This window comes from Centrocercus urophasianus, unplaced genomic scaffold, assembly GCF_019232065.1.
Source record: "Centrocercus urophasianus isolate 14NV4802_14NV808 unplaced genomic scaffold, USGS_Curo_1.0 seq_28, whole genome shotgun sequence".
In the NCBI taxonomy this organism is placed as follows: Eukaryota; Metazoa; Chordata; class Aves; order Galliformes; family Phasianidae; genus Centrocercus; species Centrocercus urophasianus.
This window is the reverse complement of record NW_024884844.1, coordinates 6,250,176-6,276,080: the sequence shown is the minus strand read 5'-3', so window position 1 is coordinate 6,276,080 and position 25,905 is coordinate 6,250,176. Positions and strand designations below refer to the sequence as shown.

The window sequence follows — 25,905 nt, the reverse complement described above, 5'->3', positions numbered from 1 at the left end:
ATGTATGCACATATGCACATAGTGTCTTCCTTCAGAGGAGTGTTGCCCTGCCCGCTACTCCTTTCTGCACAGATTGAGTATGAGCTCCATTTTGATTTCCATTCAGTTCTCCAGGTCACATTTAGAAACGTTTCCATTTCCACAAATCTGTATCTCAGAGAGCACTTTTCTCCTCAGAGAGAAGAGAGCTAATAATTAATGCCATTAACCATGAGTCTCCCTGCTTAGAGAGAGGCTGCAGAGCCTGCACATGGGGAGCTTATGGTCATGTCAGTCAGCTGATAGAGCAAACCAGAGGCCAGCTCTTCAGCCCATTGACTAAGTGGCTCAGAACCCATGGCACTCAACTATGTCAGCTTTCTCACTGTGTTCTTTATGAGATTATTGTGGCCATTACACATCTCCCATTCACATCACCCATTACGGCTTTGAGAGATGTTTAAACTGAACTTCAAAGACAGCTTGGAGTTACCTAACACTGCCAAGAGGACTCCAACAGCTGGTAGCGTGGGCAAGGCTTAATCTTTGTTTGAGTCTGTGCTTGGGCAGGGCTGGGATGGTTTGGTGCTCCTACATGAGATTGGATATTAGGAAAAAAAATTCAGAAAGAGTGGTGAGGCATTGGAATGGGCTGCCCAGGGAGGTGGAGGAGTCACTGTCTCTGGAGGTGTTCAAGAAAAGGGTAGAAACGGCACTGAGGGACATGGCTTAATGAGCATGGTGGTGATGGGTTGATGGATGGACTAGATGATCTTCATGATCTTTTCCGACCTCAAGGATTCTATCATTCAATGATCAGGACAACTGAGCCTGATACAGGTGTTGCTGTGGCCACTGAAGATAAACTTTTCTGGCTTTCAATATGGAAAGGATAAAGGGAGCTGAATTTCCAATGTTAGATCTGCAAGGCTGCAGCGATGTGCCAACAGAGGGCTCTGGACAAGCCCTAGTGAAAGGTGTTTATTTGTGGTGACAGAAATATAAATATACAGATTAAAGGCTTTGGTTCTGACAGGCCATGGCTATCTGCACAGCCTCCTGAATGATACTTGATGTGTTTCCACCACCACAGTGCTGATGTTGCGATTGATGAGGGATGCTCTTCCCTTTCTCCCCAACAGAACACAACCCAAAGGACAATCCACTTCAATTAAAAGTACCGAAACACCCAGAGTTCACTCACATAAGGAAATGAGCTAACTACTCCTAGTTAGTTTCCGAATAGCTTCCTCCGACCTACAGTGCCTAAAGCCCTTAGTTAACACTTCCCAGCTCTTTGTTGGGCGTGCACATTCCTCAAGAAAGCACAATAAACCCGGCTCTTAACAAGGCTCACAAACCCACTGTGCAGCTGGGCGAGACATTTGGTGCGTCGGACAGTAAAGACAGGAATGCTTTGAAGAGCAAACTCATGGGGCTGAGCTCAGCTCACTCTGGAGTATCCCAGTGAGCAGCTGGGCCAGTGGAGGAGCTCAGCCTTTACGAGCTGGCAGCCTTGTGATGCCCAGTCCTGGCCCCAGTGATTTATCCCTGCAGCCCGGGATGCTCTTACTCCTATGTTCTGCAGGGCTCTGTTCTGCATTAACTCGTCAGCAGGTTGCAAAGCCACTGCTCCTGCACAGAAACTTTCCTAGAGAGAGCAGCCTGCAGGTTGTCATCCCCATTGTATGGCTGTGGGAGGCACGAAGTCACCTCCTGCTCCTCCTGGCCATGCTCTCCTCCTCCAAGCAAAGGTAGTTACCCTGTGATTAAACTCCTGATTGGTGCCTTTTGCCTTTTTTTTTTGACAAGACACAATATGATGTCACACAAAGAAGGATTGAAGCGATCTCATCTCAGCACAGTGCAGGTGGCAGTAAGACACTGAGTTTCCACCTGCATTTACACATTGCCATACTTCCACCTGTGGCATTTAGAGGTGCTGATTCTTCTTCATACTTGCAGTTATACCATCTCACCCAGGAGGGGTGAGCTTGGGTTTTCCAGCAGATGCTTCTTATTCTGACCAATATCTTCGAGAAAAAAATATGTTTTTGTCTGAACTGCTACCCAAAAAAGGAGCCTTACACTGCCACTCCACTACAGACAATGGATTATTTCCCTGAGCTGATCAGTGAGATCTAGAAACACCCATGCTGTGCAGCATCTCTGGGTACCAGAATGTCAGATTTCCTATTTTTAGGGAGAAGGAAAGGAAAAGGAAAAAGGAAAAAGAAAAAGGAAAAGAAAACCTCTAAAACCTTTCTAAACCTTTTTCTCTACGCAGGAGCGCTCCCGTCCCCGAGCAGGCGCCCACCACCAGGTGGGGATGGTGCCGTGCGCTCGGCTCCGCCAGCCCGAAGTCGGGGGTTTCCTCGCCTCGCTTAGCTCTGCTCGCTCTCCCTACAGCGTCACTGCGCGAATGAGGTGGAAATATTGGAGCAAGTGCGCGGCACCGAAGCTGAATGCTGTCCCTTTGGCAGCTCCCGAGGCTGAGGTGTGCAAGCAAGGGGTTGTCATAGATATGCCGCCTTCCTTTGTGCCGGAGCGAGGTGTCACCGAATGTGATGGATTTTAAGCAATTAAAGGATACTTTTCCTACTAAGACTCATCTGGGCTGGGAAACTCAGTGCTCTGTGCTCCTCCTGCTCACTTGTACGTGGCTTCCAAAGAGGCAGATGCCACAGTGAGAGCAATTCCTGCATAAAGTCAGGCAGCAGATGACATGCTTGAAGAGCAGGACAGGCTTTGCCTTTCAGGGTACTGTGCAGCTGCAGGTGACACAGAAACATTTCCCTCTGCTGCTTCAGAGCTGGATACCATCCACAGATACCGGGAATGGGGGGTCCCAAAAAGCAGGTATTGGCAAACAGCAGCTGGGGTGCTGCAGAGATGTCAGCATCAGCCTGCCTCAGAAAAAGAAGTGGGAACTTGATGAGAGTCTTCAACTATGTAAGAGGGTATTATAATGAGGGCAGCAGTCAACTGCTCTCCATAGCTACTAAGGGTAGGACAAAAAAGGAAGGAGCTTAATGTGTAACAGGAGAGCTGAGCATGAGGCGTTTGAGAAGGAAAAAAAACTCCTGTCCTTCCTAACTGTGAAGGTGATTAAGCATTAGGACAGGTTGTCCAGGGAGGGCTTGGAGCTTATGTTCTTTGAGTTTTAATAGCATACTGCACAAATGTCAGCCAGAAATCATCTTAAGGAAAACGACCAATGCTTTTTGCTCTTTTTAAGGCAGCCTTGCACCAGGTCTCGACTTCACATTTCAAAGAGCAAGTTTGGGGTTTTATATTTAAGACACGATAGAAGAGTTGCTTTCAAGCAACATGGAAGGAATTAGCTCTACCTGCTATTTGTTTGTAAACAGCTGAGGAGATGAAGGTGTTCTGCAGCTGCTTCATTGCTGGATCTGGCTGTGCCCAGGTGAGACATTATGTCAAGCAGCTTGTTCTTCATCACTTTATTCTTCTTCTCTCTGGAGCAGTATGAAACATGAACATCATGGCTAGGACTCATGTTCCTGGCAAGAGTCAGGATTTCTTTGCCATACTGCTGTAAATCTATCTCTGGCCATTTATACACATTAGAAAATGTAATATTTTTTTTTTTTCAACCGAGAGCTCTAGATTTAACACTATGTTATCACAGCTTAAGTTTGATTACTTACATCCTTTTTTTAAATGATATAAAATGGTAACTCTGAAGACTGCTTCAAGATGGCCATTTGCAAATGAGCTCAAGGTATCACCAATATCTTATAGCAGCTATCAAGGTTCAGCCATTTATATGTATCTTAGGAACTTAACATTTCCTGTTGTAATGGAAATGCTGAGTCACGGCCTGAAGCAGTGATTGAGCACCTGGTAGGAAGGCAAAGCCAACACAGGGGAGCTCAGGTGTATGCAATATACTGGGTGACTGGAAAGCAAGGACCTAGGATCCACCCCTTCCCAGACTTCATTTAAGGGTTGGCAGTGGAGGTGAGGGTATTTTGTTGGGGATTTCTCCATATCTGAGGTCTTCTGAAGGTAAGTAGTTACTTTCTTTCTTTTATTTTTACGACTACTGTTGTGTTTGAGCAAATTCTTACTTGTTGCAACCTTGCTGCTCTGCTTTCGTTGTGCTTTCTGTTGTGTTACACCTATCCTTTTAGCTTATACGAAATGCTCAAGAAGCCTAAAATGAAGTTCAACAATCCTATTAGTTTCATTTCAATTTTTGCCAACAGAGCAGTGTGAATTAGTGGTGAAGACCACATAATGCATCTGTGGATTTGGAAATGCCATAGATTTTCCAGACAAACAAGCTGCAGGGCAGATGTCAGGCTGTTGTGCTAGATCACATCTTAGGAGCTTATTGAGACTTAATGGTACTTCCCAACCTTAACAATTCTATTAAGTTTATCTGGTCCAAGCCATCCCCACCACGCCTGTGGTGTCCCTCAGTGTTACATCTCCTTGGTTCTTAACACTGCATTTCTAGCATTAGTGGGAGTAGAATAACATGGAAGGAAGGCGAAGTGAGCTGATCCCAATGAGGAAAGTGCTGTAGAGCAGCTCAGAGGAGCCCTTACCCAGAGGTAGCCCAGTCAGGTTCCCTCACACGCAGAAAAGGGAACTTCCCTTGGGAAAAGAAGCTGCTTTCTGATATTGTTGTTCTTCTTTTTCTTTTTTTCTCCTGACAAAGAAGTCAAGATATTGGCAAAGGTCCTGTCAATGACTTCTGCTTATCTCAGCTGTGTTTCCTCCCCATGCTGAGCTGGAGTGGCTCAGGACGACAAAGGATCTCCTTCGTTAGAACTTTCAGCAGCTACTCAGAGAGACAGCTAGCAGTGCAGTCAAAATGGAAACTGAACTTCTTTGTGCTCTAGATCCCAGTCTTTTCTGTAGCTCCACTAGGAAAGCTTTTTCCACTGTAACTTATTGAGCATTCCCTAAGGAATGAGCAGGATGAACTCCCCAGTCCTGAGCTCCAGGTGCCTGGTTTGTCCTGTTCCTGTGGTGCCCTTAATCATTGGATCACTGAACAGCTTGGGCTGGAAAGGACTGTAAAGTCCACCTAGTTCTAAACCTCTGCCGTATGCTTGCCCCCCACCAGCTCAGGCTGCCCAGGGCTCCATCCAGCCTGGCCTTGAGCACCTCATGGGATGGGGCACCCACAACTTCTCTGATGGCCCCATGTGGCTGCCCTCTAATTCTGCAATCTCTACCCAGTGTAGAAACCCCATTTAACATTAGAAGCCCTATAGGGCTTGTTTTGTTGTTGTTGAAGATTGCATGATGAGTTGTACCACAGCTGTGGCTGGGTTTCTCAGGGCCTGCCTGCAATGAATGGTGTGTCTTCATCCATCAGCCTCTTTACGCTGGTTGTGCCCTTTGCTCCTAGATAAAATGTATTTCAAGGAGGTTTTCTATTATAATGTTATTTTAAAGCAAGAAGGGTCTTGGCATGGCAGGCAGTATAAAAATATAATAGCGTATTAATGAAGAGTGGGAGGGAAGGTCACCCGCCTGTTATTTGTAGCACAATCCCTGATAAGAGGTCATTAGTCATTCAAAGCCACTGAATGGCTTTAATTAAAATTGGAGCTTCAAGAGCTGGGTTGAGTCTGCTGAACAGACTTTCAGGGCAAAAAGACAGAGTGAGGGAAGGAAAGAGAGCAGGAGTTGACCAAAATGACAATGAGCTTAATTAAAGGCAGAAGGAGCTCCAGGAAACTCTCATTTCCATGCTCCCAGGTTGTTTTCTCTTTTTTCCTGGTGCTCTGCAGTTGAATGAGAATGGCAAATTCCTCACTGGGTCCTGCCTGGTGGCATTGCTTCCCCCTGCACTGCACCAGTGTGGGGACAAGGAAGAAAGCACCAAAGCAAAAGGGCAGCTGGTACCAAAAGGGGAAAAACAAGCCTCTGAAGAACTTTAATGTGCCTTAAAATAGGAGGAAATCAGCTTGCCTTAGGAAGAAGGCAGTTTTGCCCTTCCCAAGGGTGAGTTTGGGACTTACCCTTCGCAGCTTCTCTCTCTTGATTACATCCCCAGTATGTCCATGTGTGCAGGGATGCCAAGAAGCATTGATATATGTGCTCTGAACAGCTGCAAAGCAGACACAGCCACTCCACACTGTGAAAATAAAGCAGGGCTTTTGTCCCCTGCTATTTGCTATATGCAACATATCATAATTAAGTAACATGAGCTTGCTGCCAGCCTAGGACACTGCTGCTGGATTGTGATGTGTTTACATCCTTGGACTTGGATATATTTCTATCAGTTGTTTTTATTTTAATGTTTCTTCAACCAGTTGTTTTGAAGACTGTGAATGACTGATCTTGGAAAAAATGATGGGCTGAGCTGTGGCTGCACAGTGTGACACCTGCTGTTAACAGCCATCTGTCTGCCCTTCCCATGTTGGGTCATGTCAGAGCTCTGTGTATGCCAAGAGCAGACAGAAGCCCCCATCTCCTGCCCCATTATCTGTGTGGGTGCTGGGGTAGAGTCTCCTCTCCCACAATCAGCAGCTGCATGCAGATGGCTGAGGAGGAATTGAGTATGACTGTTTAGACAGTACAGTGTGTCCTCTGCAGGTAGGGCCACTGACACATCACATCAGATCGCTGTGTGCACCAGGGTAGGACTTCTTGTGCCAGCGAGCTGTAGCACCTCCACTAACGTTGTTACTAGGCTGACAAAACACAGTCTACAACAAAAGTTCTCTTGGCCCAGCTCTCTGTGAGGAGGTGAGATAGACTTTTGCTCTCCAGACAGCTCATCTCCACCAGAAACACGCTGCACTATAGCCCGAGCACCACTGCTGTTGCAAAAGGCATCCAACTAAGACCAGTGCCTAATTCTCCATCTGTTTCACATTTGCTTGTATCTTCACACTCTTAAGCTGGAGAATGAAATCAATGACCTTGATCTGCTTTCTTTTCATTATTCTGTAGGGTTTGCTATTCTTCTTGTTGCTTTGGGAAGTAATTTTGTGAGACTTTCTCGAAAGCCACTTCTAATTGAGAACTGCCATTTTCAAAGTTGCTGCCAGTTGAGAAGTGTGCACCCGAGTCTCTTCATAGAGATTATTTAAATACCCAGCCCTTGAGTGGCTGCAGGTTGGATATTAGGAAGAATTTATTTTCTGACAGAGTGGTGATGCAGTGGCACAGGCTGCCCAGGGCAGTGGTGGGATCACCATCCCTGAAGGTCTTCAAGAACTGTGGAGATGTGGCACTGAGTGACATGGTTTAATGGGCAATCTTAGTAGCAGGTGGATGGTTGGACTAGGTGATCTCAGTTCTTCTTCCAACTTCAATGATTCTATGATACTACGATTCTAAGGTGACGTGACACTTGAATTAGTTCATTTCTTCTTTGATCTTTTTTTTTTTTTTTTTTTCCCTAGTGGTGTGAGCTACTGGTCTGTCTCTTTCCATAAAGGAATGCCTTTCTTTACCTTTCTCTGGTGGACTAATAATGCATTTCTGGCACATGCATTTATTGGCATGCCCATGTCTTTTTTAATATTCTTCCCACCGCATGTCTCTCCATCAATCCATAGTCCTTAAGCAGAGACTTTTAAATGCACCTCAAAGCAGAAGTCAGGTTAATATGTTTTTCTCTCCCTAAACTGGGATCATCTCTCCAAGGCTTTCTTAGCCTTATACAAATGTTCACACCAAGCCAATCTGAATTCCCTTTCAAAATATGTTTAATAGGAAAGGTATGGTTTTTTAAGTAGATTAATGCAAGACTGATGCTGCACAGACAAAATCCTGTAATGATTAACATGTGGTGACTCGGACAAGTTACCACTGTGATAGCTGTGTGAATTGCTTAGCAGCTTGCTTGGTGCAATTGAGAGAAATTAGGACAGCCAGAAGCTCACTGCAATTGTCACATGCTCTACTGACACATCTGATTATTTTTTAATGTCTTTCTAATATCTCTGGCAAGGGGAGGTCTTGAAGCCTTGTCCTGAGGTCTTTGCAAATCCCTTTCAGATGTGGGTGGAAGGGGAGCAGGGCCAGGCTGCCTGGCTCAGCCTCCCTCTGCCTGGGCTGGCCTCCCTCATACGGCCCCACACATGCATCCACTCTCTTGCTTCCAGCCCCAAAATGTCTGTGCTAGATCTTGCAGGGGCCTCACCAAACAGGGAGGGACACCTGAGGTACCTGCTGTGCTCTTCTCCCTCACTGAGGAGCACCAAGGAGGGCCTTGAGGACCGCTGTGCTCCATAGGTCTCCTAGTGAGCGCTGTCTATCTCTCCTGCCCTATTGCCTGCATCAGCAGAGAAACTGCCTGCTTGGATGTGGTGACCTCTCATACCCCTGCATCCTACCTCAGCCCTGTCAGCCTCCAGCAGAAGCTGCCTCTTGACTCAATGCACTTTGAAAGAGGCCCCAGATTCTGGTGCCTGCCCACACCCTGGGAAGATCAAACAAGGTGCAGAACAGGCATTTACACCAGCTCAGTTAATTTAAGCACTGCGGGGAATGTAAATCGGGGCCCTCCGTGTGGAATTTATTGATGCCATCAAATCAAGAGTGCTGCACTGAATTAAAAATATCCAGCTTATTAATGAAGGCAAATAATGACAAGCAGACCTGATTATTTTATTGGGTTAGAGTTAAATATTTGACTAAAAATGAAAAACTATTTCTGATGGATTTCTCCCTGTTCTTCAATCTGTTTCTTTTAAAGTATATATACATGTGTAGTTTTGGTGTTTGTTCTTGCTTAAATTGTGCCTCCTGCCAGGTTCCCTGGTGGTTGCAGCAGAGGGAGATCATTACAGATCATACTTTATTATCTCTGTGATTACTATTGGACCGTGTGCAATGGCACTTGGCTAGGTTTTGCTCAGTTGTGAGGTTAAAGGAGCAGAGACATCATCCAAAGAGGATCCCTTTCTCATCCCTTCTCATTTCTCTGTACTAAAGTACCTGGCATTCACTCAAACTGGCAGTGCAATCAAGGTAGAGCACTAAAACTTGTATGAGGTTGACAGCGCCATTGGCAAGACATTGGGCCCTGGAGAAAAGTTTGCACTGGGAGGAGAAGAGAGAAAGCCCTCATTCACCCTGATCAGGAAAAGATCAGGAAATGTGTTAGCAGCATGGACACTGGCATTTGAAGCCCTCTTGAACAGCTTACTTTCAAAACTCTGATCAAGCATCCACTGGCCTGTGAGAACAGCAGTTCTTCTGAACTGACAGCATCAGAGGCTCCAGCCACTCTATTGGAGCCATTCTGGGTTTTCAACTCTCTCAAATGTGAGGACCCAAGGGAAGATGTAGAAAATGTCCTGATCGAGGGGGGGGGGAATGTTTTATTGCAAAAGCTTGGAATTAGAGAAGATCAGGGCCATGGGGCAGATTCTGTTTTTATTCATCAAAATACCTTAGCTCTGCTTGATCTGTCATCGCCAGCATAGCAGGAGTAAAAGGGAATTCCCAGCAAGTTCCCAAAAGGAGCAGTGTGTTGGATATGGAAATGGGCACCAGCAGCTGCAGGCTGGTACAAAAGGATTGGTTTTATCTAGAAAGTGATGCCCATTGCCTGGGGCGAGAAAGCTGCTGGTAAGATCTGAGCATCGTGCCATTCCCCAGGCACTTGGGCATTTCCAGCCAGTTTGTTAGACCAGCATCTGAAAGCATGTAGAGGGAAAAAGTCACTTGTTTTGCTCTTTGATCCCAATTCGTCTGCCCTGCTACAAGTTAGCCCATTTTGTGAGATGCTCAGCTAAGAACGTCGGGTTTTGCTTTTGTTTGGAAGGGAAAAGTGGGTTTCACCCCACTCCTGCCATTCCTCACCAGCTCCTGATTTCCTTCTTCTAGGATATTTCCTGATCCATGTGGCTGAGGCCAACAACTCCATGCTGAGGAATGAAATAATTTATTAAGTAACAGTTCTCCTTGCAAAAGACAGCATCAGAGGAGCAACAATTGGTTATCAACCCTAACTATAGCAAAGCAGCCACACTGATGTGAAAGTGAGAGGTGTGGTTTGCTGTCAGCAATATGCCTTGAAGGGTGGCAACATCACTTCCATAAAAGTGCCTTGTCCTCTTCTGATGATTTCTATTCCCCATGTGCTGATGTCGGTGGTTTCATGCTTGAGGTTATCATTTCCTAGAAGTGAGCTGAGCAAGCCTATTTCTATGGGCTGTCACTGGGAGCAGGAATGGACCTGACTAGGAGATGAGGTTTGCTGCAGAGTACACAGAAGAGGGATGGGAGCCTGACGAGCTTCCCAAAGCTGAGCTTTAATGCTAGCACAGCACATCTGTTTTACAGGACAGGTGCTTTGAGTTAATTCTGTACAGGCTGCTGTCAGGGATGCTTCAAGTCTGTGTATATAGCTGCTCACATGTCTGCTCTTTGCATTCATTGAGTAAGGGGCATAGGGTGTTTACAGGTTAATGGATTTTCAAGCTGAAGTGTTTGCTGATAACATTCAGGGCATGGAAATTTGGTCCAGAAACCTTATCAGAGACAAACCATCTTGTGGTGTCCTTCTGTGGAAGATCAAGTATTAGCTCTTTAATTTGTTTACAGTGGTAGACCTACAGTAACATATTAATGTGCATGCAACTAATTGGGATGTGCCCCAATGCAAGGACAACGCTGAATAATAAACCTCTTCAGGAATGTCCTTCTGAATGATCTGCTGGCTACCTGCATAGTTCAATGTCTGAAATTACAACCACCCTGAACCCCACCTAACCCCCGAGGTTCTGTGGCACAAAGAGGAGGTAAGGACAGGCTAAAGACCACCTAGCCTGGCTGGATGGGTTGTGGGCATCCACCTGGGCAGAGGGGATCAAAGCAGCACATACAGTGACTGCCTTGCCCAGCGTATTACTGCGCTCTGAGGGTGGCCTGAGGTTGGCCTGCTGAGCCAACCCTGAGCATTCCACTGTGCTGCAGAGGCCAAGCTGGGATTAATTCACCTCAAAGAGCAGGTTGAAACTGTTAAAATACTTTGCAGGTGGTTCCTTGAACTCATGGTGCAGCTGGATCCAGCCTAAAGGGCAGTAAAAAAAAAAAAAAAAAAGGGGGGTGGGGTGGGGAGAGAAGAAGCAAGTTCTGATGAAATACAAATTAAAATAACTCATGGAAGGGAAAAAAAAATCTGTTTTCAATCTCTACAACAAAGCCAAGCAACGCATCAAGTTGGAAAGGAGAGATGTCAGCCAGGCAGCGCTGGGGATTTTATTGCTTTAACACAAGTGCTCCTCCGTGGCCCTAGGTGCTGCCCCAGCAGCTGGGAGGTGGCACACAGGGATACGAGGTCTCCAAGGGCCTCATGTTTGTGGGCAACACCAGGGATGAGAAGGGACATGAAGTGGGGGTAAATCAGTCCCCAGGCAAAGGTGGATTTTGCTCCCATGTGGGTCCAAGCTGCAGCTTTGTTTCCATGCCCCAACACAAATAAGGCCTCCAGGTTTTGCATGTTGGTCTCAAACTCTCTTTTGTGTGGAAATTCTCCAGGCACTACAGCATTCCTTGCCACTAGAGCTGAATCCACTGGTGGGTTTGTTGTTTCGGTTTTTTTTTCTCCTTCATGGTTGGGCAGTCAGTGTGATGCTAGGGGGGCTCCAGCAGGCAGTGAGTGGAGGAACATGCCAGACCTTACCTCTCCAAGAGCTGCCAGTGTGCAGATCTCTCACAGCATGCCTTGGGATCCCTTGAATTCAGTGGTGCTCCCTAGATGTGCATGTGCACTGAAGATGTTGGTCTTCCTGTGGAGAGAACAATGCAAAACCAAAGCTGTCCCAAGCTGATCATGAGGATATTTCACTCCACGAGTTCTTGTGCTCAGCAATAAAAGGTCAGGCGAAGGAGAACAAAAGGGAGATGGTGGTTGTAGCATTTGTTCTCCCAAACAACTATCACGCGTGCTGATGTCCTGCCTTCCAGGAAGTGGCTGTGTATCTGCATGCTGATGGGAAGTAGAGAATTAATTAATTCCTCTTTCTGCCTTGCTTGCACACACAGCTTTTGCTTTTCCCACCAAACTGTCATCATGTCAGGATCCTTCCTTCTTGCTTTCTTTCTCTTTTCTCCCATTCCATGAGAGAAAAGTGTGAGCAAGTGGCTGGGCAGGCATTTGACTGGTAGCCATGGCCAACTCACCACCGCGCTGGCTGGGATGTCAAAATTCGCCAACCTAATTCAGTCTGAAAAGAGGAAAAGATTGAAAAATCATGTGAGACAGGGCAAATTAAATAAGCAAGTTTATGAGCAAACCTACTGCAACAGAAGCCACCTCTGATCACTGATGGCTTTGTGGTGTGCATGTGCCAGATGTTTCATGTCAAACTGCGTCTGTGTTTCTGTGGGAGAGCAGTGTGGTCTGTGGACAGGATTACTATGTTTTTGGAGCCTTTCTGCAGAAACATGAATACAAGTGTTGGGATGTGGAGTAACCATCAGCTTCCTTGGGTGTCACTCTCATTTCAATCCAGAGGCAACTGCCAAAATGGTGGAGGTTGCTGCCTTGGTTTTCCCAATGCAGAGCCTGTTTATGGCCCCACCTTTTCTTTTCCTCGTACTTGGAGGATCACCAAAACCCCCTGAATTCTGCCTATTTATGCCTAAGACAGTTTGGAATCCACTAGATGAGTCTGGAAACTCTTCTATGCTGAAAGATAGAAACATCTCTGAGCTAGAATATCATCTTCTTGGGGGGGAGAGGAGGGAACCAGAATGACTTGAAGTCACAGACTGAGTTATTTAGGATAAATTCTTGCTCTTCATCATCAATTACCAATGGGCCCACGACATTGATGCAGATATAGTCCATCCATAAAACTCAGTCCAGATACAGTGCACCTCTGCAATGAGGGCTCGATGAGCATCTTCATCTGAGCACATACTACTAGCAGCACAGCATGGGAAGGGCCAGGGTGAACTACAGAATTGCAGGCCTTTCCCTAAGACGTTGGCAGAGCCTTTCAGAAGGGGCAGAAAGAGCATCAGGATGAGGAGGTTGATGCAGGCATGGCTCATAATGTGCTGGAAAGTGCTGTTCTGTTATTAATCCTGCTTCAGTAAGTCCTTAACCCGCGACAACTATACTGAGTCAGCAGTTTCTTTTACTTTTGTTCGTTCTTTCCTGAATTAGTAACGTCAGTTGCACAATCAAAGTCAGTCTTTCTCTGCAGCCAGTGATGGTGCAACAAGAAACAAAAGATAGCAGAAGGTAAGAGGTGGCAGAGGCCAAGTGAATGCATGATCTTTGATGCCAAGGGTATGGCCAAGACACTCTCTACCATGCATGGGCAACTAAGGATGGTAGGCAGAACTGGGTGGGAATGTGGTTTTGCTGTTGACTTTACTGAAATAGCAAAGTGGAGAACTGGACATTGAATCAGGGCACGTTAAGACTGCCAAAATGTGTTCCCCTAATCTAACATCTGTGTCATGCCACTGAGAATGGTTCAGCCACAACACAGCTATGAGAGGTGGGAAGATATATGCCTGATCATGGCCCAGCAATAGTAGTGACTTCAGGCTGTTTCAGCCACCCTAACTCATGGGAGTAGCTTAGCCCTTCACCATGAAGCAAACACCCCAGTTCCTGTGCAGCATGTAGCAGAATGTTACTGTAGGGGAGATCTTCTCTTCCTCCTTCTTGGTGCCAACCCAGGTCATAACTGAGTGCTTGAAAGGAGAACGCAGAAGTGAATTTCAAAATCCCCACTTATTTTTGGTTTAAGTCTTTTAGAGTGCTATGTTCCAAGTGCAGAAGCAAGGATCTCTCTGCACTGGGCTGTCTGGCTGTGGATTTCCAGCTCCGCTCCACACAAAGCTGAGGTTGCTCTTTCTCCCATGGCCACACAAAGTGGCAAGGTCTCAGCAGTCACACAGCTGAGCGAGGACCCGCAGCCAGGGGCAGGGCCTGGTGACAGTGGCTCATCCACAACTCAGAGGGGACAGCAGGCAGTGCAGAGCGGGTGCCCTGCCCATTACCTACTGATAGCTCTTGCTTGCTGGTTTGGGTGAGTCACTTTCCTCCACACAACGTAAACCGGTCCTGGCGCAGATTTCGGAGATGGTGAAATGTAGGAGTGATATGTATAGGGTGTGAGAGAAGCAGCGGTCAGGTGGAGGGAACTGTGTCCATGAGTTGAGGAACTGGTTCAAAGAGACCTCGGCAAGAAGCTGTGTTCCGCAGTGACCGATTCAGGTGTCAGCACCACCCATCCACCGCCACCTGTCTTAGCAGCTCCTCCTGATTCTTCATCTCCTCTTTCAGTCATGCACTATCATTTTGCTGTACGTTCATGTGGGTTTAATCACCATGAAGTGCTTCACCTCATCTTACAGAGGACAGATCCTGAAAGTAACGCTGAACTAGGGATTTCCTTTCCTTAGGAAGGAGGCTTACTTGCACTAGAAATCACCTTGTGCCCAACCCTGAAGTGCAGAGATACTGAATCACTTGTTGCTGAGCTTCTTTCATAACCACAGCCCTGTGGATGTGGTAGCTCCGAGCAAGCACATGAGAGCAGCTGAACATCTTAGCTTGTGGGATTTTTTTGAGGAACCATTCAAATTACCACATCAGAGTTCTCACAAGTCTATAAAAACTAAGCAGATAGGAAAAACCTATCAGAAAGCGTATCAAAGCAGGAGGCAGATAAAGTTCCTTCAGCTCCCCATTGCCCTCCATCTGAAGAGGCTCTGTGTTAGCCACATTTGTCATGAAAATTAAAGACAGATGCAGAGGAGATGGAAATTCAAGTGATATGAGCACCTTCAGTATTTCAGACAAGACTGGGTTTGCCTCAGCTGCTACTACAACCTTTCAGATAAGTGGTAAGGTTTCTTTTTATTAAATGGATTGATGTGGATTTTATTGGGTCTATGAAGAAAACCGCATAAAAATGAAATATTGTATTTGTATTGAAAATGAAATGCTTTTTTAACAGAGATTTTGCTATTAACTGACCATTTAAAAAGAGTTTAATTGTTCTTTCCAAATAAGGTTGATGTTGAGCATCTGAAAATAGTTCTCCTTCCCTGCTTCAAAAAATGCCTAATTGCACTCAGACAATTTCATGTCCTAATAGTTAAGATACTGAAATCACCAGATCCAATTAAAAAAAAAAGTTTCTCAATTTTTAGCTGAATATAAATATTTTATTGCTGACTAAACCATCCTATTGGAAAACTAATTAAGCCATTGTATTCTTCTGAAGCTACAACTTTAAACTACTCATTACATTGCTTAGGGAAAAAGCCTTCAATTGAGGGTAAATTGTTGCATGTCTGAAGTAATTATTAGGTCTTCTGAAATACTTTTTCCCTATACGGCAAAATTAGACGAAGTATTCCGTTTCTTTTACGCTTGCTGGTGACGATTTGCTTTAAATGTTACGACCTGTTTCCATTTGTTCTGCAGTTCAGTTTGCTATTGATTTTTCATTTGTTTTGATGCATACACGGATCACTGCTGGCGACACACGTATGCGGTGCTCTAGGGAGGCAGAACTTGTACTTTGAGCAACCCTCCCTGAATGGCAGCTTGGGACACATGTATGGGAGGGAGGTAGGATTCATTGGTGCAGAAAGAGGCGAAGTGCCATGCTCACACTGTCACAGGCTGGGTTAGGTCTAGATGGTAGTAAACAGGTTAGGGCAGATAAGGGAAAGATGCTGACAGTGGATCACAATGCACAATCAGTGCAGGAGGCAGAGGCAGGCAACCTGTCTGGCTTATCACAGACCTTGCAGGAGGGTTTAGGGTGCTGAGCCTGAAATGGCTATTTCTGTCCTATTTTCGTTGATTTGTAGAGCCTCAAATCCGGAGAAAGCCATCCACATGCTGTGCTCGGACTACCCTTGTCATCTACCTGCTGCTGCTGACAGTTGGCCAAGTGCTGTTGGCGTACAAAGGTATGTGTCCACCCTATGGAAGCCTGGGCAGTTTTGCTGGCTGCTCTGGGACAACACAAGTGTGGGTGATGAGCTCAGAGATGAGAAATCTCTGCAGGAGCACAGCTGCGCAGAAGGTAAAGTAGCTGCTGCAGGAAGCTCATCCCCCAACCCCTATGTTACGTCCATCTGGGCCCAAATATCTACACTCCTGGCTGACCAAGCAATTCCCAGCCAGATCGAGCTGTATATTCACTGCACAGACATTTTGTTTCTAGTGTTTAAGATGAAGGAGGAGATACTGAAATGTCAGGAAAATAATGCCTTCCATGCCGAAGAGATGATAGGAAGATCCTATGCTGACAACCTTCTTTTGGAGAAAAACTTCACAGAGAGGGGCATGGGACGTGAAGAAAACTGGAGGAGACGTTTAGAAAAGGAAATCACCGTAATTAAAAGCAGCAATGCAAACTTGATGATGATGATGAGCAACATCACCCTGCTTGCAGGTATGGTTCAGTTTCTTCTTGGTGACTGTATGGAGGGAAGAAATGTCTCTTCTGCACCACCTGCTTAGCCAGGGGAAATCTAGTTCTGAAGGACTAACTACAGCAAGATTTGGTCTCGCTGTCAGGTAGTTAGCAATGCTGCAGTGCATGGGGTCCTTACTAAAGAAAAATAACTACTAAATATTTATTTCAGGGCGTCCTGGATGCAAAGGAGAACCTGGTCCACCAGGTATGTGGGTAGATGAGGCATAAACAACTTTGCTTCTTTTCCTCTCTCTTCTACTTTTTTTCCCCTGAGAGATGTAAGATGAAGATTTGGGATTTCAGTTGCTAGATCCAGATCCTACAAAATGTACAAACCCCCAGTGCATTGTCACAAGGAAACCTGCTGCACATTTTGACTGATTTCCTAGATGCTCTGGCTTGCCTGAGTGCTCCCAATGGTTGTTGCTGACCATGGTTTTGTCTCCATCTTCTCAATGCCACCCTGACAGAAAGGCTCAAGGGTGACGGAGAAACCATGGCTGGTCATTATCTGCACTAGCCATCCCAGATCCCCATCTGAGGTAAGAAAGGACCATGGAGGGGATGAACATTTATAAAAGGTTTATGTGCATCCCACCAGTAGGTTTTCTGCCCCAGACATAGCAGGTCCTGCTGCACAACTCTAGAACAATTCACATGCAATTCCTGAGTCCCTGCTCTTTAGGGGCCCCATACCTGAACCGAACCATGCATGTAGTGAACACTGACTAATTTGGGATGGAACAGTACCAGCCATAGGAGATAAATGTCTCCAGTCTGTGAGGATGCAGCAAGATCTGATCTCATGTTGGCTCTGTGCTGAGAAGAAGTTGGACTCACCATTTTCCTAAGAAATTCAAGTTCCTGTGATCCTGTAATAACCTAAAATTCATCCCTTGTTAGGTCAGGTCTGTATCTCATCCATTCTTAGTTCTTGGCTATGTTGTTGAGCTTTTCCAAAGGAAAAAAAAGAAAAGATTTTTTTTTAAATAATTTTTCCATGTCTTCCTGGCTGCATTTACAATGCTGAAACACCACATCCTGCCAAACACTAATACTGTTAATCACAGCCCAATAGCTCAGTGCCTGTTCAAGAAAGATCACCCCAGATGTCTGTGTGAGCAGGCAGGTGGCCTGGCTTGGCTGGAGCACAGTTGGCTCTACCCAGCACACCCAGCCCAGCTCCATGGACCTTTCTTGGGTGCCTGCACTCACCTCTGTCAGCTGTACATCAGTGGTGACCAAAGGCACATGTACAAAAGACAATTTAAAAATTCATCTCTTCATTATTCATTATTACAAATAGATTATGTGTATCAGCTGATATATGTGTCTCACATCTCAGGGCTACGGGGACCACCGGGACCACTGGGGATAAAGGGAGACCGAGGAATTCCAGGTAAGTCTTTTCCAATCTCTGCGGATGAGCATAATGTGGCTTTATGGATTATTTTATGGGCGGTCTTGTCTTCGGTCGAGATGTAAGTCAGCAGGAATGTCATTGGAGTTGAACGAAATAAGCCTATGTAAAACCAATGTGAACAAAAGCAAAACTCTGCTGGAAAAATTCTAGTTTTAAAAGTGAGTTTTTAGAGCCATTGCACTGGCTATGGCAGGTAGATGTCCTCTGCCCTGGAACATCTCTCAGGCACACGAGGAGCAGAGTGCCTCATGTTGTGTGGCCTCCTGCTGATGTTCATGAGACATGATACCCAATGCGACATCATAGGTATGATGTTGTCCCTGCAGGCTTACAGGGCAGTAAAGGAGATCGTGGTCCCACTGGTCCAAGAGGTGAACAAGGAGAAAAAGGAATAAAAGGACAAGCAGGAATTCCAGGTAAGACGTCTCTGGAGGCATTTAAGGCCAGGCTGGATGCAATGCTGGGCAGCCTGATATTGAGATTCCAACCTCATGGCAGGGGTTGGAACTAGATGATCTTTAAGATTCCTTTCAACTTAAGCCATACTATGATTCTATGATTCTTCACTGTCTCAGCAATTTATTCCTGTTTGAATTGGTTATACTTGAAACATCAGATCAGATCTTCGCAGGTCCCATATTTCATAAAAATGTAGGCAACCCTGTGAGTGGCATGCCAGTCCATGAGAGGACTCTTGGCCTGATCTGCAGGAATTTCATTTTGGGGTTTGCTCCAGGGAAAGGAGACATGGAAAATGTTGATTCTACACCATGGAACTATCCTTATAAAGTTACTTTTGTCTAAGGAAATCCTGAATTAACAGCCTATTCCAGATTAGAACCATAGCATTTTCATTCATAATAATAATACAACATAATTTACGTGCAGAAGCACACGTTAGTTCTCACTGCAGTAAAGCCTACTTCTGAGAAATTTATCTCGTTATATATAAGCTTGGCTTTTAATCACCTTAAGTACAAGAGTCACGTACCATGTTTCTCCCCTGCAGCACATATCAGTGAATAAGCAACATTCAACACTCTTAGTTGGGATGCACCCGGAAAGGAGATGTTGAATGCAGCACAGCAAAATCAGAAGCTGTTCATGGTGCAGCTGAGGAAGGACATTTGGACGAGCTGGCTAGAGATTCCTTAGAAGTAAATCATCAGAACCCACACACACCAGAGCTAGTACAAGCTGGTCCAGATCAAAAAAAGGGAAGTAGGAGAAATAGCAGAAGACGAGGTCTTAAGGATAATTCTGGAGCAGAAGGGTGAAGGAGATATCACTCTTCAAATGAAACACTTTTAAGTAATTCAGCTCTATTTGAAAATGCAGAGAAGCTTAAGGGCAGTTTTGATAATTGCTTGAAAGCACAGGAGTAGCATAAAATGTCCTCCATTTCCACCACAGCTAGGGGAAAGAAACATTATAGTCAGCTGTAATGGAGATTTAACTAGGGAAGAAGACTACTAGTGGCAGAGATACTTTGGGAATAGCCTGGGGAGTTGCAGTGGGATCATTTACCAATGGTAAATGTGGGTGTGAGGCCTATCTCTGCTGCTGATGCAGATGCAAGGGGGTGCTCTCCAGTTTCTGAGACAGTGAATATTTGATGATGGTGATGATGATGATGATTTACACTTCCTGTGTTGCTTGGTAGGTCATGTAGGGCAGAAAGGTGAAATGGGCCAGAAGGGCGATCCAGGGAACCGCGGACCTGTGGGTCCTCCAGGAAACCAGGGAGTGCCAGGACAGCCAGGCTTCAATGGTAAGTGCAGAGGACACAAAACAACTTGCAGTCAATGCACACATGCTGTGGTGCAGGACTGCCCTAGCTGAAGCATTTGGCAAAATCCTGCCAGCACTGATGCTAGGCTGTTGTTACAGGTAGTGTGGGAGAGCCCGGACGTCCTGGGCAGAAAGGAGAAGCAGGTAAGCAGGAAGGGGGTGCAGCTTCCTCTATGGGTATGAGACTGATCTCTCTAAGACCTCTTTAAGACTGGTGTTGCCAGGGGAGACGTGTTATTTGGAAGGACACTGTTTGTGTTCTACCTCCATAGGAACAACCCAGTCTGCACAATATGGGGTTTGTGACAGAGCTATATTTAATTTTCTTTCTTCATGTTTTGGCTGCACTTCACATATGCTGTTGTTTATCACCTCCAAGGCCCAGCTGGAGAACGTGGCCTCCCAGGACCTCCTGGCCCCAGCAGTCCTGGGGTGAAGGGGGAGAAAGGGGACCTCGGGCCCAAGGGCTCTCAAGGTACCAAGCTACTGACGTCCACACCCTGTGGTCCTCCTGCACTGGCCTTGCTTTGTGTGATGGCTTCACCTTTGCTGATTTACTTTTAATTTCAGGAATGCCAGGCAGTATGGGACCCAAAGGTGAAAAGGGAGACAAAGGAGTTCCAGGTAAAGAAGAATAAAAAGGTCTGCAATCAAACGCATGCATTATGCAAGGTGGGAGGGGGGAATCAAAGCAACAAGGACATCAACTTGAGTACTGTTCTCTGGGCCCCATGAATCGCAGGACGTGATGGTGAGCACAGGCCGCTGTCGGGCTGCTGTGGGGTAGCTGCTTGTTGGTGGGTTTGTTTCAGGCATCTGCAACATGTACTAGGAAGTGATGTTGCCTGCATTTTTACGTGAATGGAAAATGCTCAAACAAAGCCATAGTTTAAGATGAACCAGAAAAAAAAAAACCAAAAAACCGAACAACAACTTCCATAACCATGCATTAAAAATGAATTTTACAGGCTGTAAATTTGATGGAAAGCTGACTAACAAGCACAATCTTGGACTCCTCTGTAGCACTGCAGGCAGAGGTCTCTTAAAAGGCCAGCTAAAGAGTGCTTAGCCAGACCTATTCTTTGACCTTCCACCTGAAGTAGTCAACCTTGCTACCCTGGGCGCCCAAAAACCCAGGGTAATGTTCTGGTGTATTTCCTTTTTCACTCTGAATTTATGTAGTGCACACTGTCAGGTCCAAGTGCTGCACCCTCCTGCATGCACTGACACCTGGATGCCAGGAGTCACCTGGCCCAATATTATGTGCTTGCATGTCTGCTGCACCTGAATTTATGTGCCTAAGCTCTCTATGAGGTCAGTGAAGGCTATCTGAAAGCAGAATCTTTGTGCTATCAGTGAAATTTAAGATGTGATACTAATGACCAGAAATCAATTTACTTCAGAAGATAACTTAGACCATCTTTATTTTCTGAATGGGTGAAGTCTGCCTTGAGTACAATGGGAAGTAAGACTCCTACTTGACTAATAGATGCCTGTAGTGCAGACAGTTAATGTGGACTGGGTGAAATCCATAATAAATACACATTTGCATAAATGTTTTTAAATTGTATAAGCATGTAACTTTTTTTTTGTATGATCCTAGGTACTGTAGGGCCAAAAGGAACAAAGGGAGACCAGGGCCCACAAGGTAAGCATTCATTTGACAGCATTAAATATTCTGATGATGATTAAGAGCAGTACTTTAAATGTCATGTTCCAATTCTCTACATCAATACGAGATGCTTATCATGCTCCTCCTTTTCCATTTGGGAAAGGACAATGACATTTCTGCTTTCCATGCAGGCATCCAAGGTCCAACTGGTCAAAAAGGAAGCAAGGGTGATTATGGCAGTAAAGGTCTAAAAGGTGAACCAGGTGTAAAAGGAGCCAAAGGAGACCAAGGAAACCCAGGTAAGGCTGTTTGTCATGTTGTGTCTGTGGAGCTCGTGGGCTTGGAAGCATATGTCACAGATACAGCACAGATTGGCACAAGCTACTCTGGAGCACGTTTACAGGAAGAACTCAACAGACAGATGGGTCTTTCCAGAGGGTGAACCTGTGGTCTTTTGCATTTACACCTTGGGTACCTTACTAAAGACATGCAAGTAAACAGATACGTTGGATTTTCTCAACTCCACCCTCTCCTCTGTAGTCTACAAAGACATCTTGCAATATATACTGTGCCAATGGGATTTACATGGCAGTTGGGAACACAAGGGCATTTAACAAAGCCTCCCTAATAGCAGAATAATTAAAAGCAAAAAAAAAAAAAAAAACAAAAACAAAAACAACAACAACAAAAAAAAACAAACAAAAAAAAAAAAAACAAAAAAAACCCACCAACAGTTCAAAAGGGCCAACACTACAAAAACTCAAAATCCTTATGCTCTTCCTTTACAATCACAGAATGCTTTCCAAAACCCTAAGACCTGTATTTAAAAAGATCACGCTAAACAATATAAGAGCCCTCAGACAAAAAGCAACCTGCAGCTTCTCTGGGGCTCCTGCGTGCATTCCTCTCCTGGAGCTCTGCCTCTGGAAGAGGGGTGGTGGAGGAGGAAAAAGTCTCTGGGTGATTCTCAGCTTTCATTTCCTGGAAGGAGGTTGCAATATGTGCTTTGTGAAAGTAGCTTTCTGGGTAAAGAGCTCATTGTATCTTTTCAAGCACATGCACTCTCAGGACAAGAGTTAACCTGCAGTGGCTAACAGTGTACCCATATGTGACCCACTCAATTACTCAATAAAAAGCAATAGCAGGATATTTCCCCAAGCAACAGTCAAAAAATTGCTCGTTTTTCAATTTGGAACAGATTTTCCAGAAATGAAAAGGGACATAGGAGAACAGCGAGGAGATACTGGACTTTTCTTTCTTCTTCTGCCACCTGACTCTGGTATCAAAGCTACCTGATATCAAGTACACACTGGTTAACCACCAACACAGCTACCAGAGCAATGAGAGCTGGGCTGAGCAATTTCACTGAGTTCAGTCTCTGGAGACAAGACAGGGCCCTGAAATATTCAGATCTGATATAAAAGTAACTTCTGGTCCTACTCCAGCTGCAGCAATGGAGCTGGGAGCATTCATGTAGTCTAGGCAGTCACTGCTTCCATCTTTCCGTGTGCTATTTGCCTCCTGCAAATATGACTAATGCAGTTATTTTTGTCTCCTCTGATCTATCAGGTTACTACAACAACATACGAATTGCAGGAGGGGGCAGGAGGGGTCGCGTGGAAATCTTTCACCAAGGCTCCTGGGGAACGATATGTGATGATGGCTGGGACATCCAGGATGCCTCTGTAGTCTGCAGAATGATGGGGTACAGCCGTGCCATCTCTGCCTTCACTGCAAATGGAGGTGAGTCTTCAGCAGGCTGGGTTGCAAGACTATCTGCCTGGTTGGGGGATAATGCATGCCCTGCAAGAACCACAGTGAGGGGCTCTACGTAAGCAATATGAGAGCAAAGAGGATGGATTCAAAGGGGAAGTTCAATCCTCTAGGGACTAGCCTACATGTCATGTGCTGCTTGAGCTGTGCCAAAAAGCTTGGTTTTGAGTTCACCGATGTGCAATCCAACACATGCATTTGGAGGAGAGCATACTACCATTTCTTCTGTCCAGTGGTGACTGTTTCTTCTGTTACTCGTTGCATTTATTTTTCTTATTTCTTTTCCCAAAGGCACTGGGCAAATTTGGCTTGATGACGTGAACTGCAGAGGGAGTGAACATTCTATTTACCAGTGTAACAAATCTGACTGGGGCACGCACAACTGCTCCCACAATGAGGACTCTGGGGTGGAGTGTATCTAATGGGACATAGGGCTGACCCAGGAACCTCTACCCCCTCGTGTGCTCTGCAGAACCCCTGTTCATTGCATCCATCCAGCTTCTTCACACAGGGGGAACTCCACTTTCCATAAATCAGCAACAATAGCAAGACACAAATAATGTGAGGCATCCCAGCTGTCAGAAATCAGCAGGAGCTCAGACGTGATCAACTGCATGGCTTTGCCACCTGCCTGGCAGTAGCCCACCTGCAGCAGCTGTAGAGTTTCTCTGCTTTAGCTCAGTGCAATAGGAGGGAACAAGAGAAGCCTGCAGAATGAGCTGCAGCTTAGCTGGCCAGCCTTTAACACAGTGCTGCTGTCAATCTGGCCTAAAGCCCATTGTAAAGACCATGTACTCAAGACAGAAATCATTAAATGATCTTTTTTGGTACGCAAACACAAAGTTCTTCAGATGAGATGATGATCACAGGTCAAAATGCAACCATACCAGCATGGAATCCAGTTTTAGCATAGATCTTGTGTTTGACCTTGGTGAAGTCTCCTGCCTTCTCTGACAATGTTTCCTAACTTGTTTCCCAGAAACAAAACCCTCACCTTGGAAATGAGATCCACTAAAACAAAGAGATAATGAGTGAAAGCAATAAGGATGAAGTATCAACTAATTATCCTTTCACAGTGAAACTATGGTCCCTAAACCAAAGGCTTCTGACTTAAATGAAAGTCTTATGTGTCTGAGATAATAAGTGAAAGACTTCTCTTTCTTAAAGCCTGAAGTCTTCCCCTTTTTAACAGCACTGGGCATTTGGCAGGTGACAAGGAGCCTGTACATAAACAGCTGTGCACGTTGCAGCAACCCGCTTGCTAACAATGTATTTAACATGTCAGAAATGGCTGTAAGCAACCCTACATCTCTGCATCAGCGTTAGCCACAACTGCACTTATCTACACAGCTTCTAGAATCAATTTTGGTGCTCACAAACCCAGATCTAAGTGGAAAAGCTGAGTGGTGCTGGTAAGAACAGCAGGTGAGGATATGTAAATAAAGTACTGTCACTGCTATGGAATAAAACATTTACAAGCTGTATTCTTTCTGTCTTGTCACAGCTGCAGGTGCTGCTTGAATTCCCATTTCCTCACTTTGCTTGCTAACGTAAGATGTTCCGCATTAGGCAAAACTGTCATAAAAAGGAAAGTCGCCATGTATCCAGTGGTGACCCTTAAATCCTCCAAAATCTCATTTCTGGACAGTAGGCAGCTGGGAAATAGCTGCTGTGCCACAATAAAGGTCAATCAGCAAGGGTTATATGTATACACTTCCAGGTGCCAGAAACAAAATTTCAAAGTCCACCTTTAGCAGATTCACACGTTCACACTAAATTCCCCCCTTTAAATTCAGATTTCAGACAGGCAGTTCTTCCTCTGGTATAAATTGTGATACTCACTGCTATGCTGTGTTTTGGCTGAGCAAGAAAAGCCCTTATTTGACTGAAAATAAATAAATAAATAAATGGATTTCACTCAGAACTCCAAGACAAAACTAGAACAAGAAGATGTAAGTTATCCAAACAGCAGGTAATATGTCAGATAAGCACTTTGCAGATCACCAAAAGCACAAGTGAGCTGTAGCAGAAATGCTAAGTCGTGGTTTGAGCCAGTAATTGAACACCTAGTGGAAAGGCAGGGCCAACCCAGGGGAACTCAGTGCATGCAATGTTCCTGTGTGACCAAAAGAGCTGGAGCCAGGATCCACCTCTTCCCAGACCTCATTTAAGTGTTGGCAGAGGGAGGTGCAGGTGTCTCTCTGAAGATCCTTGCCTACCTGAGGCTTTCTGAAGGTCAACAGCTTCTTTCCCTTATTTTTGCATCTACAGCTGTTGTGTTTAAGTGAATCCTCGCTTGCTGCAGCCTGGGATCTTTCTGTTCTGCTGTCATCACTGTGCTTTCCATCATGTTACACTGGCCGTACACCAGCGCCTAGACCACAGCCAGCCTGCTGTGACACCATACCCCATTACAGCTGACAGAGGTTTATTACTGATAAAGATGCTGCTTCCCGACACTAAGTGGAGCTCAAGGGCTACCACCCACCCTGCTTCCGCTATGCTGGCACTGCACAGCCTCCAGTTGTCCCAGACCTGGCCGTGCTATGCCCTGGTGAATGTGTTTCGAGTACCAGCATCCCTCCCTGCTTCTTTTTTCCTTACAGCAAGCCTTCACTCCCACATCCTGCATTCCAATGGGAACCAGAAGGGACACAAATGTGCTTGTTCCCTTTGACAGGCTATAATACACACACTTGGAACCCAAGTAGTCAGCCTAAAGTTGTGAGATAAGGTGAGGATTCCCAGTGACCCAAGTTGCGTCCAGCCAGTCCTCCCAGAATAATATTTTGAAAAATAAAAACTGAAAAAATGCCTCCTGTGATTCACTTTCTGGTGTGTTCTGGTCTGACCTGATTTGAAGTGCACTCATGTTCCCACATTTGCTCTTCCAGCCCAAGGGAAAGCTTATCAGG

At 45.5% G+C, this 25,905-nt stretch overlaps 1 protein-coding gene across 1 annotated transcript; it reads left to right on the top strand.

Annotated features, from left to right (window-relative positions):
- The first annotated feature begins 14,550 nt into the window (after window positions 1-14,550).
- MARCO (macrophage receptor with collagenous structure) lies at window positions 14,551-24,474 on the top strand. Its single transcript, XM_042827367.1, has 14 exons — window positions 14,551-14,799; window positions 15,778-15,879; window positions 16,137-16,367; window positions 16,561-16,596; window positions 17,737-17,790; window positions 18,141-18,230; window positions 19,478-19,585; window positions 19,705-19,749; window positions 19,985-20,080; window positions 20,176-20,229; window positions 21,209-21,253; window positions 21,409-21,516; window positions 22,787-22,960; window positions 23,282-24,474. Exons 1-14 carry the CDS (start codon window positions 14,685-14,687, stop codon window positions 23,410-23,412), a joined length of 1,389 nt encoding a protein of 462 aa, XP_042683301.1. The 5' UTR covers window positions 14,551-14,684; the 3' UTR covers window positions 23,413-24,474.
- Window positions 24,475-25,905: the final 1,431 nt, after the last annotated feature.

What these genes read in the sequence shown, in the direction of transcription:
- MARCO (XM_042827367.1), top strand. Translation starts at nt 14,685, where the DNA reads ATGAAAATTAAAGACAGATGCAGAGGAGATGGAAATTCAAGTGATATG. An exon ending in AGGACAAGCAGGAATTCCAG is followed by an intron (nt 18,231 to 19,477) that starts GTAAGACGTCTC and finishes GTTGCTTGGTAG; the next exon opens with GTCATGTAGGGCAGAAAGGT. An exon ending in TGCCTTCACTGCAAATGGAG is followed by an intron (nt 22,961 to 23,281) that starts GTGAGTCTTCAG and finishes CTTTTCCCAAAG; the next exon opens with GCACTGGGCAAATTTGGCTT.